Genomic DNA, 21,223 nt, shown 5'->3' on the forward strand with positions numbered 1-21,223 from the left:
CCCTGCTACGCTTGCCTTCTCTTGCAACCCATTCCGCTGCTCTTAACGACCATCGGTTATTTTGCCTTCATATCACATGCCCTGCCCATGCCCATTTCTTCCTCTTGATTTCGACTAGGATGTCATTAACCCGCGTTTGTTCCCTCACCCACTCTGCCCGCTTCCGGTCTCTTAACGTTACACCTACCATTTTTCTTTCCATGGCTCGTTGCGTTGTCCTTAACCTGAGCTGGGCCCTTTTCGTTAGCCTTTATGTTTCTGCCCCGTAGGTAAGTACCGGTAAGATAATGTCTCTCTTCTGTCATCATCATCATCACACACACAACCGCCATCAGCCGCTCGGCTACGTGCACTGCAGGACAAAGGCCTTCTCCTATTGACGTCCAATAAGATGTGTCCTCTGACAGCCGTGGCCACTTTATCACCACACTCTTACTAATCTGATCTGCCTACTTGAGTATCCGACGCCCCCTGCTACGTTTGCCTTCTCTTGGAATCCACAGTCATCCTAAGGCATTATCGGTTATAACACCTTCGCACAACATGCCCTCAGTTTCATGCAGGAGTTCATTAACTCGTTTGTTTCCTGGCTCAATCTTCTTCCCGGCTTACCTTTTTTCACATGTCTTGTGGTACGCGGCTGTTCTCAAAAGGTCTATGCATTATTTTATGGTGCACTGGGCTTCGCAGCCTGTGCTACCCAGAACATTGTTTCTTGACTCGCTGTTCACGTGTGCATTATTCCTGTCGTGACTCCGAAAAGGACCACAGGCACACCTACCGAGACGTCCTCCCTAAGTTCCGGACTTTCCAGCCGTGCTGTAGGCGTCTGCAAGACCATTTCTGAACCGTGACATCTTGCCGGTCCCTTACGGCTCATTTGGTGTTGTGTTTCGCCCTGAAGGCGGAGTTCAGACTCTTCTTGGAGCGATAACCTAACCGATTTCTTCCGAAACGAGATGTGTGTTGCACTTGCGTGTGGTTCGCGTTGAGTCAACGTGGCTTAGTTAACCTGCACTCGGCCCTTTGTTTTTATTGTTTTAATTTTTCTTCTTTTCGATGCAGATTTTTCACCATACAGCCTCTGGGCTCGGCCGGCGGTCTGTGAACCAACATTTCCACGCACATTTACCTGCTCAGCTGAGAAACGATGACATACAGGAAGTTGTGTACTGCGATAAAGGTGCGCTTACACTATGCGTCGTTTAGCGAGTGTTGAGATGCGAGTGCCAAATGTCGCGGACACCAGTTTTGCTCATTCATGATGGCCGACGAGTGCGCTTCACGTCTGCGATCGTCTTTCCAGGGAAGGTACGCCATGCATGTGGCAGTGTGGTTTAGATAATTGTCGAACATGGATAGAGTATGGATAGAGTAACCTCGGAACGCAAGGGAGATGAGTAAGGAGGGCAGCTATGGCGACCATTTTTCAACCTCAGAGATGAGAAGTTACCGAAGTTTCTACGCGGTACCTTCACCCTCTCCTGGTGTTTATTCAAGTACCTTTCAGCAGAGCAGTGTTTGCACAGAGTTCGCGTCAGCATCCCGCTTTTAGCCGTCGCACCCCTCACGACACCAGGGGGCCGGGGGGCGCCACCGCCGTGCAGGCCTCATGCACACCGAGCAAAGAAATGACTCAGGGAGGTGTTAACAAAATAAGTTTAATGAACAGTCGACATTCAGTTCTAATTACAAGTTTTCAACATGGCATCGGCAGCAATGCGAAAAGAGGATAGAGAGAGAAAGGGTGTTTGGAGAGGACTAAAAAAAAGAGAGAGACAGAAGAAACAGTTCCTCGAAGAGCGAAAAAGGACAACCACGGCTGGTATACGTACTGCTACACATCGATTCATGCACAGTTCAGGAGGGCGACGTCGCGCAGCTGTGCGGCCCTCATTAGAAAGAGAACGGCTCCAACTGAACCGAGATAGAAAGAGAAAAAAGAAAGAAGAAAAGCTGCGAACGGCGTCTCTCTCTCTCTTCGTCGGCGTTTCGCTATACCGCGTTGACCTGTCTCGCCGCTAACAAACCTGCCACCGAGGCAAAGGCTTTTCGATCTCTGAGCTAAGCGAGCGCTCGTTTCGATTCCCGTTTCGAGCGAGAGATAATCACTTTTCTACCCCCCCCCCCCCCCTCTTTGAAAGCAGTAGCGGAGAAGATCGGACCCTCCATCCGCTGTTAAAACAAAAATAACAGAAAGGAGCGCGAAGAAATAGCAAAATCCGTGCTAGGATTGGGGAACAGCGACAGGTGTGCAGCGAGAATTGAGAAGAGTACAAAGCTGCTGCAGACTCTTACCTAAAGGAGTATATTTATTGCTTGTAACTGGCATAGCGGACGCTGATGCTGCGACACATCGTAGAGAAGACACACCGATTGCGTTGTTGCCTCTTTTTTTTTTGTCAACGTTACGCGATGATCGATGACGTCACACACATCATCGGCGAGTTTCTGAACAGAAACTGCGACAGAATGCGATTAGCGAAGTGGTAGGAGCTGGTACGAAAAAAAAAAACAATTGTTTATTGCGCTGACAAGGATACCTGCTGGGCGCATTTGCCTATAATCGCAGTTGTGAAGCTTGCTTATGGTATGAAAAGGCAGAGAAGAAAAAAACTGAGGAAAATTTGTTTTGACATTTTGTCGCTTGGCTGATGCGGAACAGAAAAAAAAAAGAAAGAATTTCTTTCCATTTTGTCCCTACCCGCTAATCTGCCGTGACCTTGGCTGCTCGCCCGATAGGGAATCGTGAACGGCGCGCGCTTTCGATTGGTCAATTGGTTGTCGGTGCCCGCGTTTTCGATTCGCCCCCTCGCTGCCTCGTGACCGGGAACAAACGACATTTTGTAGCTTCGGCTCTCTGGCGGGTGTACACTCGACACGACGACACCATGAGTGTGTATTTGTCTGTGTGCGTGGATTGTCTGGTCATCCTTGGTAGAGGGATATCCGGGGATCCACTCGAAGCATTATTCGGGATTAGATCGCGCAGATAAGGAGAAACGATTCCAATGAGCAGGCGAGGGCTAAAGGGGAGGTTGCTACTCAGATACATAGCGATCGATAAGGGGGCGGGGTTGCGGGATAGAAGGTTGGGTTCGGCTATAGCGGGATTCTTTCTGCCGTTTGGGCTAGCCACCAAAAACCCTAGTACTGAGGATTGCCAGCATCGTACGGATTCGGTCGAAGGACAGATGTCTCTGATATCACCTGCATGCGGAGGGTAAACTCATGAAAAGAAAAATCAAAACGAAGTAAAACTTTCGAGAACTGTTAACGCAGACTCGGACTTGTTTTCGCGAAGGACCTGCGGGCCAAATGCGAGCCAGCAGGCTTCATCAGCGATGGCGTTGCATTCTGGGAGAACAGAGCTATTTCTGCCTTGCTTTGACTGCAGCAGTAGACGCTGCTTGACTGTTCGCAGAAGACACGGACCGGAAAAAAAAGAGGGCAGACGAAATAGCTTTCATGTTCACTTTGAGGGAATTAGTACTCGAAACGAATTGCCAGTAAAGCTTCGTCTAATTGCAGAGCTTAAAAAGTGTTATGTATTTGAAGACTTTCTTTCATTTATTAAATCTAAGGCTAGAAATGTAGCATAGAAAGCAGCCATCGCTCCCCTTTGTCTTTTCGTGCGTAATTAAGCAATTTCTGGTTGAGTAAAGAAAACTGCCGCAAATATCCTACTAACTAGTGTTCTGAGGAGTAGTAAGTAGTAGGTTTGAACTTATCCGCCTTCAAAAAGGAGCGTTGTTCTTTCATTTTTCAAGTGGATGGTGGCGGCTAATGCCCTGCTCACTGAGAAGATTCTTCACTGAGCAATTTGCGTGAATAGTGTGGTTGTTACCTCGTATTAACTGCAGTCTTTTCTTCCCGGTGTTCTAAATACTAAACCAACCAGTCAAGATTATTACACAAGAATTTTGCACAGTGAACAATTCGCCCGCATATATCTTAGTTTCTGTTATCAGTGCAGCTCGCACTTTGATGAAAAAAAAAAAACGGGAGAAAGACACCAACAGGGAGTGAAACGAAAGATTTTGTCCTCGTCCTATCCCGAGTCAAAGTGGTAGTTGCCCAAGCGGACAAAAGGAATCTCCGACGCGGAGTATGTGCGTAGGGAAAATTGAGGAGAAGCGGGACCTTGTTTTCTCCCTATACAGTTCCTTTCCACGAACAGAACATGCCGGGGTGGCGGCAACCCGTGCGCCGAGGTGATTAGAACACAGAGTATGTACACTTGCGGAGACGGGGGTTAAGGAACCGACCATCAAAGAGGCTTCAACAACAATATATTGTACACCATTGTTCTTTGGAGATATGCACACCAGAAATTAAAAATACGTATTTATATATATATGTAATATTAAGCGCTGTTTAGTATTTACAAAGTATGACAAGCTCATGGCGCAAGGGGATCTCTGATATCATAACCCGATACGTTCCCTTATGTCCCTGCCTCGCTCTCTGCTTCGAGGACGAGTTTGGGCGTTAAAGAGAAAGGGTTTTATTTCGCTCTGGTATAATCTAAAGCCCCGGGATTTCCCGTCGGCAATGTCGTGGAATTTGAGGGAGAGTGGATGCCTCGATCGTCTCCGCCCAGTGCGGCAGTTTCAAGGGTGGATATGTTGGAAAGGCGGGCCGCTTTCGGAGGCCCGCTTTAGGGTGGGTCGATATGTCCTTTGATTTCCTGTTGTTTTTTTACCTTCTTCAGCGAGGGGGGATAGGAGGGGTGTTACTGGTGCGTTTGAACGCGGCGAACACGCTGCGAGTGGTCCTGCGTCGTGCCGCTTGACCTCGCGATGGTGGGCTTTCGTGAGAAGCTTTGTCTGTCCCATACGTGCGACGTAGTACAAGGGGGGATACGACTGGGGTTCGTCACTGGCCTGGCCGTGGTTGTGCGTACGGCTGCTGCCTTTTCTCTATATACTACAGTGCTCTGATCCGTTCATCCTCTCCGAGCGCCGGCGCTTAGCAAATAAAGTGTGGCGGCAGGCTTTCGATATCGGCTGTACATTTGGAGCGGCGTTTGAGATAAGGGAGTGTACGTTGTGTGGCATTTTTTTTTTCATCTGTAAATTTTCTCGATAGTTCAAGGTCGGTTCTTTGCTTGTTTGGTTGCCTTTTTTTTTTCAAAAAGAGGAAAAAAGAAACCCTGTCAAAACGTTCCATCGGGGGTTAGGTAGGTTTTTTTGTTGTGGTTTTTTTTTCACGTTCCGGAGTTCCTAGAGTTGAGTCTTTGTCCTTGTAAGACGGCCTTCAGAGGAGCTCCTCCGAGAAGGATTCCTGCAAAATACAAGAGGGAAATGAAGATGAAAAGTTAGTTTTTCACGGGTTAAAGCAAACTCGATTTACGAAGGAGTCAGCTGTGTGGTCACCGCGTTCTATACGCAGGCACATAAGAAAGGTCGCGAAAATAGTGACGTAGAATCTGTTCGAATCCTGCTGTAGTTTGTGCAAGGTATGCTAGTATGACTGCCAATACTGGCATGCTTAATTGCAGGTGGCGGGCACGTCAGTCTGAAGCGTACAACTTTTCCCACGCTCCTTAACCTGTAACTTACTTGTAAAAAAAAATAAAGGTTTCACTGATGTTCCCCTGATGATACTCCAGTCGAAAAACAAAAACTATTAGTTACCTTTTGTCGCAACGAAATATATTTAATTCTTCAGTTTTGTTCTATTTTTCTGTACTTCTGCCGCATTTTCTGTAGCACTTTTCAGCCGTCCAATCGCTACTACAAAAGACAGCACAATACTACAGAAAATTTCGTGGTTACTACAAGTTTTTTGTCCAAAGCATTGCAAAAATTTGTTGTGAGAGAAAAAATTTTCTGTTGTGTTTTTAAACTGGGACTGAGTAACACCGGCTGTGATTCAAACAACCACGAAAATAACGCAAAGGAGACAACACGACACTGCCTCAGCCTTGTGTCGTGTTATCCCTTTATTTGTGTCGTTGCTTTTTTTATTACGGTCATGTCCATTTTCTATGCGCCAACCAGGTCAGCACACATGCTATTTTTGCATGATGTCACGGCGGTGCCTTGCTTGCCCAATAAAAAAATTCAGTTTGTATTGTTGCAGATGAGTATTTTTTTCCCGCATAGATGTTGCAGCACTGTAGCGTGTTATTGGCACAAATGAAGCGTTGCAAAATATTGGTAGCCTTTTGTAGAGTGCGTCTGTAAAACAATTGGAACTGCAGTTGGCGCATCTTACTGCCATAAACTCTACGTCGTCTCACTGAAACTAGGGAAAACTGTCAAAAAGTGTCTTGTAGAAATTTGTGTTGTTATTGTATGTACATAAGCCGGATAAGCCAGATGCGCAATAACGGCTACTACACCCTGTATACGTGAGAGAAATGCATTTCTTCGCTAAATGCGTGAGCATTTCTTGACGGCATACTCCGCGCAAAAGTGCGTGGCCGCCAAACTCCACAAAATTAGTCTATATTTCTGAGCGAGAATTCAATGAACACATTCATTTTCAATTCAATTCACTACATTGATTTTTTCCTCAATTAAATGGGGGAGAGGCACGGAAAAGCTGCACGGAGCAGGTTGACATACCCAACACCCCCGACTAACACGAGGCAACTCTGACAACCGCGAATGTATTCTTTGCAAAGAGGACATATGCTGTCAGATTCTCGGCAAAGCGCGTTCCGAAACCACTTTAACAGCCGTAATACGTAAAGAAAAAAAAACAAAAAAAAAACAAACAAACCCACACAGCGTTCTGCAGCATTTCGCGTCTGAACTTTATTCCACCGAACTGCAAAGCTTTCTGGGCCTACAACAGTTTTACCTTCTGTGCTCTAACGTTCGGTTCGCTTCACATTCATATATATATATATATATATATATATATATATATATATATATATATATATATATATATATATATATATATATATATATATATATATATATATATATATATATATTAGCAGACAAGTTACAGGAAATGAGGGGCCCGTTTGATAAATTTATGAAGGGAGCCAACAGTCACCGAAACCAAGGTGCATAGAGGAACGTTATTTTTATATATATATATTTAATGTGTTATGCTTATCAGTGGGATAATAATACTTTAGATTAATAAATCGCTTAAAGAAAATTACTTATAAAGCAGCAGAAAAAACAACCATGCCGCCGGTGGGATCCGAACCCACGATCTCCGAATATCGCGTCCGGTGCTCTTACCAACTGAGCTACGGCGACGGCTGTCCAATCTGCTGCTCTCGTGGGTATTTATGTTTACTGGGTGTAAGCGAGCCTTGAGAGTGTTCACCAGCGCGAGGTCATGGGTTCGGATCCCACCGGCGGCATGGTTGTTTTTTCTGCTGCTTTATAAGTAATTTTCTTTAAGCGATTTATTAATCTAAAGTATTACTATCCCACTGATAAGCATAACACATTAAATATATATATATATATATATATATATATATATATATATATATATATATATATATATATATATATATATATATATATATATATATATATATATATATATATATATAACGTTCCCCTATGCACCTTGGTTTCGGTGACTGTTGGCTCCCTTCACACACACACACACACACACACACACACACACACACACACACACACATATATATATATATATATATATATATATATATATATATATATATATATATATATATATATATATATGCTAGTTCTCCTCGATTCTCATCATCCGATTCTGCGTCGCGGTGAACGGAAGTCATAAACTCGACGCGCATGATGGGATCTCCCGCAGCCGAGCCTCGTTTGAAATACCGGGCTCGCAGGGAGGGGGAGCTGCGTTGTTGCGCGTACACAGCTCCTGGAGGAGCTGTGAGCTGCCTTTGCCGACAGGCCTGCACTGGGGGAAAGGGAAAGGAGATGCAGGGAGGAGATAAGCGCGCCTAGCGGAGGAGGTCTCTGCGCGTGTACACTCGATGCCTCGCTCAGAGCGGTATAGCGGTGGTGTAAGCCGCCTTCTCCGTTGCTGAAGGCCTGCTCCCAAGCTGCGCGCGATTATGGGTGCATTCGATTACGAAGCAATACGTATGGGAGGCGCGAGCTTTCCTCCGCGTTTCTGCGTTTGTTCCTATTTTTCCTTCCAACCCGACCGCGGCGGCTGCGTTTTTATGGAGGCAAAACGCTAAGGCTCCCGTGTGCTGTGCGATGTCAGTGCACGTTAAAGATCCCCAGGTGGTCGGAACTATTCCGGAGCCCTCCACTACGGCACCTCCTTCTTCCTTCCTTCTTTCCCTCCCTCCCTTGCCCCTTCCCTTACGGCGCGGTTCAGGTGTCCAACGATGTATGAGACAGATACTGCGCCATTTCCTTTCCCCAAAAACCAATTATTATTATTATTAATTCCTATTTTTCCTACCGGTTATTCTCTAAGGATTCCTACCTCCCAGCTTCTTTTCTTCGGGAGTGTTAGCACAGGGTATTCGCCGTCTTTAAGGAACGGCAATGCGGCTCTGACGCCCGACTAGGGTGCATGGGGTTTCAACGACCCCTGCGACGTCACAACTCTGCGTCACACTGACTTGAGTAGCACGAGAGAGGGCGTCGCAAGCAACGTTTACGCGACCTTGGTATTTCTGGTGCATTCTTTTGCCATGGCAGTTGTGTGGGTTTGAATAGCGTGTACGATGTCTTGGTTCTGTGTAGTTAGTGACACATATATTTCTGTGCGTTACTACAGAGAGCAACTGAGCAGGTGTCAGTTAGCGAGAGGCAGACTCGCTAGCTACTGCCCTCAGTCACCCCTGATGAAGGAGCCGAGTCGGCCTCGAAACGTTGGGTTAAAGTTAACATTTTTGGTTGGAGATGTGCAGTTTATTATGAGGCAGGTTAAGAAAGTCCAATGGACAGTCAGTGATTGAAACAAGTGTTGAGAGCACGCTCATGGGTGCATTGACCATTTTGCAGCGCGAATAATGTGCGTGAGCAATTTTCTGGCTGGTCAACTCAGCGTTAGCATGTTAGCTCCTGGAGCTGCCAATGTGTTCTTTCTTTTTTTTTAATGGTTTGTTTCATACTGCGGCTTTATAACGTAGCGTAGGCAAGAGCCGCGCGCCTTCGCGATAACTATACTTATAATTTTCGATCCGCCTGACTATTCGTTTCTTAGGCCTGCAAATCAAGAATTCTGGCCTCTTGGATGTGAACGACCTCGGCTAGGAAAAATAAAAGACAGAGCAAGAAAATAAGCTTGCTTTTTCTTTCGCACGAACTCCACAACCCCCTTGCGAAAGGACGCATAAATAGGAGTTTTGAAACGTAATCCTTTCTTAAGACAGTAGCCTGAACTTGAGCGAGGCGTAAAATGGAACAAAGTTAATATTCGAAAAAAAAAAAAACGATACCCTATGCAGACTGAGGCCGTTCAACCGGGTCGCAGTTATTCAGCGAACCCTGAAGAATTCTTCCCCAGAGGTGGGCTCGCTGTCACTTTCAGGGATCATGATTAGTCATCCCATGGAGACTCTTTGCTACGATGCGTCTCAAAGAGAAGGGAAATTCGAAGCATATGATTTGAATATAATTTTGAAAAACAACAGGATTTGAGCTGGTTCGTGTTTGTCATTCGAAATTATTCAAGGAGCGTGGCGTATCCAAAAATTGAGAAGCTGGGAATACTGAGGGAAGCTTCTGCAAAACTGAAGCGGGCTGAAGGTCAAGCCCAGATGTACATACGGCGAACCCAGACGTGTGCCAGGAAACGGGTGAAAGCCACCTTTTTCGATCCTCGGCTTATGGCTAACAAATTAAAGCGAGCTGAGATTAACACTCACATGTGAGTGTTGTGAACTGATCCCCAAATCCTGCCGACTTAGTCAGAAGTGAAACACAATCACAGCGACGCAGTCGGTATATATAAATCGAATGATTGCCTGCATATGATGTGCAATAACAGCGATTTGACGGAAAAGTCATAATCAGTTTCATTTCGTAAACTTCTGGCAAGTATTAGCAAAATTGAAAGCTGCAATTTGTAATTAGAAAAACAACGACCACAATGGAAATAATCGTCGCCCGTCTCGAATTATCTCGCACTGATGCGACCCGTACCCATTCAGCTAAGTTCAGCGTGCCCGCTGAGTGCGAAGCAATACTTTTGTTCTGGTTTCCGCTTCTGTTTGTTTGTCTTATGCTCACACCCTGAATGGTCCTGAGAGAGAGAGAGAGAGAGAAAGAGAGAGAGAAAGAGAAATATAAAGTTCGATGTGACGGATCTTTATGTTTTTCTCCGATTCTCTTTTTCTCGCCCTCTGCATCCAAGTGCTTCCATAAAAGTTTGTGCATCTGAACTGATGTTTATTTCCTGCGATGTTTGAATAGCTGGGTCGCTGGCAGCAAACATTTGCAGTATTTAATCGATTAGCAGCAATAACCAATATTACCACAAGCGGCAACAACAAGAACTTCGCGAGTTTCCTCGTATGTATTGTTTGCAGAGATGCCTAGTTTCACGGAGCTTTAACCTCGTGCAGCATATGTGCTCTACCTTCATGTGAAAATTGGCGCCCTCTGCACCAGCTAAAATAATGAACGTGTCCCGAGTGCCAGCTCTTATTGTCACTAAGTTGACCACTTCCCATTTGCTCTGGATAGCTTCTGTGTCACTAGCGCGGTGACGTCATGGTTGAAGAATTCGGTATTATTTTCCTGGCGCGCAATGAACGTTACCAATGTTCTTGGTTTTATGTCTAGAAGGCGCCTTTCCCATGGTTGCACCACTGATGAATGTTGCAGAGTTCCTGATGTCAGTGAGTGCTTGGTGAATGAAATGCACGAGTCCGTAAACGACAGAGTAGGCCTAAATTAAGGGTTGTGTGCTTTTCTGAAATTTCTGTCACCTATACGCAAGCTTCGCTCTCCTTACTACATCTGCTGCTGCCGTCTCAGAAGAGCTCACTAGAATGAGAAGGAGGAATCATGCCGTTACCTAACCTTCCGCCGTATGACTCAGTATGAATAAATATGTGTTTTCAGTCACTCCCTTTAACCTCCTAGTTTGCCTTCTTATCAAACTGTTTCATTGTTTCAGCCATATGCACATCTCGTTCACATCAGGTAGCCATCGTGTTTAAAATCTATATTTCGACACTTCAGTAGGAGCTTTCTGATATTACGGGGCATTTCAGGCACAACATGTGCACGCCGGGCCACTTTCAACACACTCTTCAGTTGCCGCTATAGTCCTGAATGTACCAAATTAATCAAATATTCTTCGGCCACAAGATCTGCTTTTGGGCAGTGTAGCCGGTTACTGACGGCACCTGTGAAGGTAGCAGTGCCCTCAGGGTTGAGGAGAGATTCTTCTTCGCCCTCCATAGATTTTGAGCTAAGGGGGGGGGGGGGGGTACGTCGTAGATACCTCTATACGGCTCAGAAGCAAACCATGTGGTATGGGGACTGCTGACTAGTCCTGTACCAAGGGTCCCCAAGAAGTCGAATGAGTCGTGGAGCACCAGCGGGCCGCGTACCTGGGGGCTGAAGGACGACCGGTCGTCGTCCCGCCGTAGCAGGCTGGCGGCCACGTCGTCCGGGGCGCTGCGCTTGCCGAGGTCCTTGAGAATCTTGTCGTTGGCCTGGATCTTGTTCTTGATGCTGCGCTCGATGATGTCCTGCATCATCTTGTCTCGCAGCACATCCAGCGGGCTGACGATGGACAGCGACGGCATGTGGTCCCGGTTGTGCATGCTCAGCGAGGGCAGGGGCCCCGCGCGGCTGCGCAGAGACAGCGGGCCCCGCTTCCACAGGTCGGAGAGGTCGAGCGTCGGCTTTCCCGCGCCGGCCACGCCCAGCCGAGCGCCCATTGCCGCGTCGCTCACGAGCAGCGCCAGGAGGAGCCACGGGCATGCCGCCGGAAGGTGCACGGTCCGCATCGCCGCCGCCGCCGCCGCCGTTGGGGGTCGTGCAGGTGCTGCTATCGCCGGCTCAGCAGGGTGCGCCGAGACACCCTGCCGTACACACAGAAGAACAGGAAAAAAGAATGCTAGTCAGAGGGAGAGTGAAGCTGATCACATAGAGTGCAGGCAGGAAGAACACAACAAGCTAACGCTGCACTCGACGACAGCTCTTCTTGGCAATGGAGGGAAGGCGGAGCGTTTGTAACCATGTTCTTCCGCCAGATAGTTCGGCTGTATGACAGCCCGCCTGGCCGCCTAGCGCGTTACTCTGTCCGCTATGCCTTCGCTCTATCTCTGTAGTCACTGGACAAGTGACTACGTCGCTGGCGCAGCTGGCGTCATCTATCGGAGCTTCTTGTAACTAGACGTGCCTAGCCAATTTGTTGTAATCAAGAAAACAGTTTTTTCTTTGACTTTCAAGGTTGAAAGTTGCCAGTTGTATATATATATATATATATATATATATATATATATATATATATATATATATATATATATATATATATATATATATATATATATATATATATATATATATATATATATATATATATATATATATATATATATATCTATATATATGCTTTAAATGACGAATATTAACAATATCGTGTGTTTTCAGGGGAAACTAATAACTGCAAGCGAGGACTACATTCCACTGCATCCAAAGAGAGGTGAGTATTTCGGCTACGTAGCTTACGCTCCATTGCCCGAAAAAGTTGTCGCAGGGTATAGTCAGCACGACAGTGAAACTGATCACGGCGAGTGCGGGAAAATGAACACAATCCAATACTAGTCAGCGCCACAGTGAAGTTGATACCGCAGAATGCAGTTGCGGGAGTACTAGTCAGCGGTCAAGTGAAGCTGATCGGTGGTGTGCGCAGGTAAGGGTAACATTAATCAGCGGGATGTGGAAGCTGATTCAGTTGAATGTTGAAAAAGGAACACTAGTCAATGACACACTGAAGGTGATCGCGGTGTGCACCGATCAGTAAAGATTTAGGTACAACTACTACAGATCGACAAGAGTGTTAAAACGGACGTTTGAAGTGTTGCCTTCTTTCTTGTGTCTAGTAGGTCCTGGTGCTAAAATCCTTTTATAATGCCTGAAAATCAACTAGCAGGCTAGTTGGCATGACATTAATGAAGCAGCGTATGCGGGCACAAGAACGAGAAAAGAAGCTCATTGAGCGCTTCTTTGTTCGTCCGTCTTCCGGCTCTGTTTCGATAGTCGACAACCCAAGCCGCATTTCCTGGATGTCCTTCTTCCGGTTGATTCTTTTGTCCTCTTTCCAGCAGTAAGCCCCTCCTTCGATGCCAGATCCGGACAATGCTAGTTAGCTATCAAGTCTTTACCAAACTGTGCGTTGTGCCTCGCTGTTATGTTTGGGGCACCCTTTACTATATGTTATGCGCTTTGTGGGCTTCAGGCCTCTTTTCTTTTTTAGTTTTTGACCTTTACTGTGTTCTTTACACCCTGTTTTTTGTGTTTTTATTTGTGCTGTGAGTCCTACACCGTTCCCTTTTCCTCCCTTTTCGGGAACAAGCAGGTGTTGTCCCTCTTCCGGAAGCAGTTGCCAGCCTATTCCTTTTCTCATTTCTCCTTTCTTGCGTAGTCAGGTAGTCAGCCCTGACGGTACAGGCTTCAAAAAGAACCGCCATTAAATGCGGTCTTAGGATATCAGGTTAACGCGTTTTGTGTGGATTGCGCCTGATGTGCGCATGGAGAGCGATTCCCATCTCGTGTATGGTGGTGTGCTGGCACCATAATCCCCGCCTATCGTAACTTACTACGTGGGGTACAAAATAAACGGGACAGTATAGTGTAGGAGGACATGCGGCAGTGTGTCTTTTATGCAATTTTTAGCGGGGCTGTAGGATTTCACAACACGAGTTAACGCCAAGAAGCCCGTGAGCTTGCCTTGTGGCCGACACAGCCTGTGACAAAATGAGCGGAACCAAAGATATGACTTCTGTTCTTTCCTAGACTTAAAAGAGGCGCTGGCGTCAGTTGCCCTGTTAGGATATCATGGGCTGTTCGGTAAGTCTGTTTACTTGCTTGGGAACGGCACGACAAGAACTCTTGTACGAAGTCGACGAAGGTTAACGTATTTTCGGTTTGTGTAGTACGGAGATAGGATGCAGTAATGCCGTCGTTGAAGTGTGCCGATACGTACTTACGTGCATGCTGATAGGAACTCGATGTACTGAATTTATTTTTGTAAACGTTCAGGAGGTTTTGGGAAGTAACAACGATTTCCGCAAACAGGCACAGTCAGGAATACCTTCGCTTATTTACGAGGCTTCCGGCGTCACACTGAAAGCAGCACCAGCAACAGCTAGTGCCCTAAAATGGTTTCAATCACGCCAATAGTCACTTGGAAAATTTTCCAGGTCGGCGGTGCTATGGCACTATCGTGCTAAATATTTTGGCAGCTGCAACATATTATACCAAAGAGAGATAACCATTTTGCATCACTGTGCAGGACAAGTATTATTCGCCCACTGATCAGCACTACATATAAAAAAAGAAAAGAAAAGAAACATTCCCCTGTGGCCCTTGGTTTCGATGACTGTTGGCTTCCTTCACACACACACATAGGTATATATATATATATATATATATATATATATATATATATATATATATATATATATATATATATATATATATATATATATATATATATATATATATATATATATATATATATATATATATATATATATATATATATGTATAAGGGGGCACACGAATGGAAACAAAGATTTATTCACGACGTTTCGGCCGGGCCCCGGCCGAACTGTTGTGTGTATATATATATATATATATTAGCAGACAAGGCAAATGACATGAGCGGCTCGTTTGACAAATATATCAAGGAAGACAACAGTCACCGAAACCAAGGTGCATAGGGGAATGTATTTTTTTATGCGTAGTGCTAATCAGTGGGATAATGATACTTAGATTAATCTATCGCTTAAAGAAAATTACTTATAAAGCAGCAGAAAAACAACCATGCCGGCGGTGGGATCCGAACCCACGATTTCCAAATCCCACCGGCGGCATCCCACCGGAGCCCACCGGCGGCATGGTTGTTTTTTCTGCTGCTTTATAAGTAATTTTCTTTAAGCGATAGATTAATCTAAGTATTATTAGCCCACTGATTAGTACTACGCATAAAGAAATTAAAATACATTCCCCTATGCACCTTGGTTTCGGTGACTGTTGGCTCCCTTCATAAGTTTATACATATATATATATATACACACACACACTTCGAGATGCGTCTACCTGTACGGCTTCCCTTTCATCCCGACGCCTTTATTCGCGCTGTCAGATGCATAATGTTTGAGACTACACGTGGCCCGTCGAGGCAGATTCGCGTATGCTTGCGCCCTTTCGTGACGTTTGTTCCGACTGACGGAATTTCGCTGCGTTGCTCGCACGTGGCCGAGCATTGTTGGGGATTCGGAGCAGGAATCCGCGTTCTCGAATTCCTTTCCTGTTTTGTTTTCTCCGAGATGTCAAGTGCCCATCAGTCCGTGCAAATAATCTTTTGTATACGGCCTGTCGTGCACACGTACTACGACCACGGTGTGACTGCTCTACGTACTTACCTAGTCGCCAGAATTCGGATCTTTATTTTTTTTTCTCTTTCCATTTTTCTACTCCGTGGTGAAAAATAGCTGTCATCCGGCTTGACAAACTTTGTCCCACTCTTCCCAAAAAGTTCATAATTTGCAAAGTCGCGAGGAAAAAAATACTTCCGCAAACTATTTCTTCCCTCCGACGTTGACAGGTGTAACATCGTTATTGGGGCGCGGATATTAAGTGGGTTCTAAGAACATTTACTTCCGAATGCATGAGGCACCCGCTATTTATTTCGCGCTGAACGTTGCAGAGGCGCGGTGATGAATCCCGACGTTGGCGACAGGTCTTCTCTTTCGACAGGGTTAGGTGCTGAAGCATCCTTCAATGGACTTGCAAAGGACACTTTGGATGATCTCACAGCCTTTGTAATGTAAAGATTCCTTTCGTTTGATTCTATTCTATTGTTATCGTACGACACTCCGAATGGCAAGAAGTTGGCTTAATTGGCACACCGTGTCGCCTGAACCAGTGACCGTTCCCGTTAAGTCTTCAGTTTACTCGATCTATTTTTTCTTTCTTTCCCTTTGCACTCTCTCTTTTTCTTCCGCAGAGCAAGATAGACTCTCCCGTCCTTCTTTTCCACTTTCACTCTCTCCCTAGCCAGTGGTGAAGGACGACAAAAATCGAAACAGAGGAGAACGGGGATAAAATTCTCATGTTATTCCCACTCAGCCGATCACGTGAAGAACAAGTTCTGTTCATCCCAACACGTTTTGTTAATAATAATAATTGGTTTTGGGGGGAAAGGAAATGGCGCAGTATCTGTCTCATATATCGTTGGACACCTGAACCGCGCCGTAAGGGAAGGGTAAAGGAGGGAGTGAAAGAAGAAAGAGGGGCCGTAGTGGAGGGCTCCGGAATAATTTCGACCACCTGGGGTTCTTTAACGTGCACTGACATCGCACAGCACACGGGCGCCTTAGCGTTTTTCCTCCATAAAAACGCAGCCGCCGCGGTCGGGTTCGAACCCAGGAACTCCGGATCAGTAGTCGAGCGCCCTAACCATTGAGCCACCGCGGCGGGGCAACACGTTTTGTTCGTACTCTGCCTCACGATATGTTGACACCGATTTATTGAAGCCACATCTGACCCTATCGAATCGTCGAATTCTCAATTTTGTCAGAACGCCTCCCAAATGAGTGGCAATTTTCCTTTCCAAAAAAAGGTATCGCGATTGACGAATTAAATAACGAGAGTCAGAGAGCCATGGACCGTTCCTATACGTGCTGCGTGCCTCGATGATGAGACCACCATTGATTTGATTTGCTGGCACGAGCGGCAGCGTCCATAACTCAAACGCCGGCAAAATATGAGAGAGAGCACAAAAACTACGGGAAGAGACCCAGGCGCAAAACATCCACAAACGCAAAAAAATAAAATAAAAATGCCACAACTGTATGCAGCAAAACTGTATTTAGATGATGGGACAGACAACTCCAAAAGGCGTTTTTTAATTCTTATCGCTGTACTCGGCTTTTTTATATATATTTATGGTTCTGGAAGAGGCCTGTTATATACACTCCACCTTCTCTAACTTGAACCGAGCGCACGAGTCAACAGATCGTACCGAAAATAGATCTACGGGTGTGCGCGTCCTGCGAGGCTTTTTTGCAGGCATCGACTACAAAAAACGACAAAGAAAAAGAATGAGCCTCCGACTTATATTACAGCGTTTCGCTAACAAATCGAAACGCGCTCTTCCCACGCAGTTTTCCAGAAACTGCCGGTCGGCGGGCTCCATGTTTCTAGTGGCCACTGTGTTCGTAGAGAGGAGGTTCAGGAAGTGGTCGATGACCCTCCTTAAATGTGCCCTAGAGGTAGCCGCCTCGAAGGTAATTCACTGCAAAGTTGCGCTCTAAGGTGAATTCCACATGCTGAGAAGGCAGTTTTTGGGGTGAGTGCAACGATTCTTGCATTTTAAGGTCATTCGAATGCAAGGAATATCCTTCACAAGTCCCGGAAATTGGCCTTATTGGTGCGACACAGTAAGCTTGAAGCCTTGGCGCCAAAAGATATGCGCCCCATTTCGCGCTATTGTTTTAAGCACCAAAACTGTGCTGCCCAACTATAACAGCACCGGATCTACATTACTGACGCGTCCCGGCTCCAGACAAGTCCGAAGCCTCCTGCTAGATCGCAAGCTCATCACGACCGCAACCTTCTCAATATCACTGTAGCATAGTGCAGAATTCTTAAAAATCCGTACACTATAGCATTCAATTTCTCTTGACGGCAAATAAAAATCACACCTTTTTTTTTCTTTAGTAAAACTTCCCGCCGTTATATACCGGTCAATTCACGTCCTGCGTTGGGCTTTATTTAATAAGCAATACGCCTTTCGTTTTGTCTCCTGGAAATACAAAATGCATGTTGCTGGACGCACTTTTCCTGACGGCGGCTCTGAGTTGCATAAGTAAAATGCAACGCCTCCTAGACTCCGAGAATTCGCAATGATTCTGGATTACACAGATGCGAACAAACAAACAAACAAACAAACAAACAAACAAACAAACAAAGACGCCAACAGCGGCGCCAGTTACGTAGGGAATTCCGGGCGGGTGTAGCAAATACGCGCTGACCGCGCATTGAGAACTGTCGGTAGGTTCGGGAATGCTGCGAGATGCATCAATATCAATTTAGCCAGCTGCAATGCGACGACGGCGGGACGCCGTTTATTGGGCGTGGACGACGCTGGTTGTGGGCTCCACGCCGACAGTGTAGGCACGTTCGGTACGCATCACGCAGACCTACGCTGGAAGAGGAGGTGGGAGAGGACTGGCTGTCCTTTCTCATTTTTCAAGCGCACGCGCATGTTCAATAACCTGCTTCTGCACCGAAAACTGACCGTAAAAAAAGTAAGAGCAGTGCGAGACGGTGTCACGTTCCTGCTTTCTTTGCTTTGTTTTTTTTTTGTTTTTCATCCTCGCGAGCTGCCGATAGATTTCAAACCCACGTATGGAACGAATTTGTTCTCCGTGCTTTGATTTTTGCGGGAAGCAAAGGGGGGGGGGGGGGAGGAGGATCGGGGACAGAACGTGCCGTGATTTACGATCTCGACCCGCTGTTTCCAAACACGGCCGCCTAGAAATTGGGCTGCCACTTCATGTCACGTGGCGCTGACGTATGCGATCACGTGACACTGTCTGCGCTGTTCCAGAAATGTCAGATTTTCCGAAAGAGTGAAAAAATACGCAAACAAGCTTGCAGCCAGATTCGTCGTAGCTGAATCTGTGTGGAGAAGAATGCATTTCGTTCGGGTGACCCAGTAAGCGACCGACGATCCACGAAGATTCAGATGATGATGATGGTGGAGATGTACAAGATGATTGTGGATGTGTAATTGTCCGTAATCGAATAGAAATGTACACTTACACGACATAACCAGCCTGTCCTAATTAGCTGCTCAAATTAAGCATACGTAATTAGTGACTCACAAATTAAATTTTTAAAAAGATAAAAGAACTAATATTTTCTGACTTACTAATTACAATCTCCTAGGTTCATTTTCTCTCTCTTTTTTCTGACGGCTCAAACTGGAGGCACCCCTTACAACTTATGGAAGGAAATTACCGACAAAAACAAACAAACCAGGAAACGCTGTTCTAACTTAAATGCTTTCTACACTAGAAAATGCACAAGAAAGAGTTCATGACTGCTATCAGGTCCCATTATATATCTCCAGGACAATTTTTATAAGTCCTTTCTTTGTACTGACCATCAAAGGAACGAATTCGCTGTAAAACCCTCAGGAAACGCTGCTCTAACTTAAATGCTTTATGCACTACAAAATGCACAAGAAAGAGTTCATGACTGCTATCAGGTCCCATTATACAGCTCCAGGACAAACATTTTTAAATGTCCTTTCTTTGTACTGACCATCAGAGGAACGAATTCACTGTCAAGTGATTTGGTGAGCTGCAATATTGTGAATGTGTTTAAAAAGAAAACTCTTTTTACGCCGGTAATAGAATCATGTAGGCAGTGAGGGTTTTCTTTTCATAAAGAATAAGAAAGAAGGGGAGCACTGTGTGGAGTTTAGGCGGGCGGTAGAATTTCTCTACGCAATTACAACACATATAGAAGTACCATTTTTGAGGCGGCTTGGTGCAGTGTTCTCGCAACTTCACTGTGCCCCAGACCAAACTGGCTAAGTGCTAAATTTTTAATCTTACAGCGCAATAAAGGACGCTGGACTAACTTAAAGAACGACGTTAAAAACACCGGATAAGCTTCATAAAGCTTGTCACGCGTCCTTTATTGCGCTGTAAGATTTAAAATCCATGACTAACTAGTCCAACTGCTACATTTGTTAAGTTTTAAAAAATAATAGAAAGAACGAAATATAGGTCGACGCTTAGCGACTGCAACTAACGAAGCTTTGTCAGCGGCCACCTAGAGACAGCAGAGGACGCGTGGCTCCCGACGGTTCAATGCCTAATTCATTCTTTGTAACCTTTATTACTGACAGCTGCCTTTGACGTCAAGGTGGATAGTTGTGACGTCAGCGAAGCCTGGGAGACCTTGCTGCGGAGCGAAGACCCCGCTAAGCAGCGACAAGCCATCCGCCTGGCGGCTGAGGCCGTGAAGCGACAATGTGTCTTCACCAGACCTTAGTTTGCGAGGCTCCTAAGTAGGGCTCCCTTAGGCCTGCGTGCTGGGGGGTCCAAAAAGGAGTTTCATTTCGGTGGGAATAAACGTTTTGATGATGATGATGATGCGATATCAAAGATTGGGTTTGCCTATGAGGAATACACAAAAAAATTGGAGGACGCTTAAGCTTCGCTTTTAAGAGCAGGACGCGACAGCGCGTTGCAGCATTGCCAAGTAGTCCACGGAACGCCATCGTCCTTCGGTGCGAGCCCTTGCCCGGATAATTTAAGGAAAGGAAACATATCTTGGTGGACACCCGAACCGCGCCGTAATGCAAGGAAAATGAAAATAAAATTTTTTAAGGAAAGGAAATGAAGCTTGTCTCACATATCTCGGTGGACACCCGAACCGGACCGTAAGGGAAGGAAATTGAAATGAAAATTGGTTTTCAGGAAAGGAAATGACGCCTGTCTCACAATTCTCGCTGGACACCCGTACCGCGCCGCAAGGGAAGGAAAATTCCTTCCCTTACGGCGCGGTTCAAGCTTCTACCGAGATGCGCCATTTTTCGCTCACGGCCAAAGACGCCGACGACACCGGCTTTTCTGTGACACGAGCTCCTTACCGCTGACAAGTTAATAAAAAGAATGCGGAACCTAAAGCTTACAAAATGCCTCCCGAGGAGAATTTTAGTTAATGCAGCATAAATTATTTGAAAGGAATTAATAACATTTGGATCGTCGCTATAGAATAAGAATTCATGTTAACTGCTTAATATAGTCAGTAGTTTCGGTACTAGACTGAAGACCGAAGAGTTCCGCAGGGGGCCGCGCTGGGTAGTGTGCTCACTATCCGGTGGACAGGTTGTGATGAGACCGCAAGGTCACGTGACCAAGGTGGCCCACCGGCCTCTTATAGGCTTATTGTAATTTTCATGCAGTTTAATTCAAATACATTGAAGAAAAACTGGTGTTGAGATCGTGCATTCACCATGGGAACATCAGGAAGAGAGTACATTGCATAAGCTTTGGATTGCAACTGGC

At 45.7% G+C, this 21,223-nt stretch overlaps 1 protein-coding gene across 1 annotated transcript in view; it reads right to left on the reverse strand.

Moving 5' to 3' along the window:
• Nucleotides 1-1,647: 1,647 nt before the first annotated feature.
• Nucleotides 1,648-21,223, reverse strand: part of Dh44 (corticotropin-releasing diuretic hormone 44) — a 155,345-nt gene continuing 135,769 nt past the window's right edge. Inside the window, exons 2-3 of the mRNA XM_077631794.1 lie at nt 11,510-11,986; nt 1,648-5,286 (exon numbers count right to left, since the gene is read on the reverse strand). Coding sequence (XP_077487920.1) covers nt 5,260-5,286; nt 11,510-11,911 — 429 coding nt within the window. The 5' untranslated portion in view covers nt 11,912-11,986 and the 3' untranslated portion in view covers nt 1,648-5,259. The remainder of the gene's footprint in view (nt 5,287-11,509; nt 11,987-21,223) is intronic.

This window comes from Amblyomma americanum, chromosome 7 (assembly GCF_052857255.1).
Source record: "Amblyomma americanum isolate KBUSLIRL-KWMA chromosome 7, ASM5285725v1, whole genome shotgun sequence".
NCBI lineage: Eukaryota > Metazoa > Arthropoda > Arachnida > Ixodida > Ixodidae > Amblyomma > Amblyomma americanum.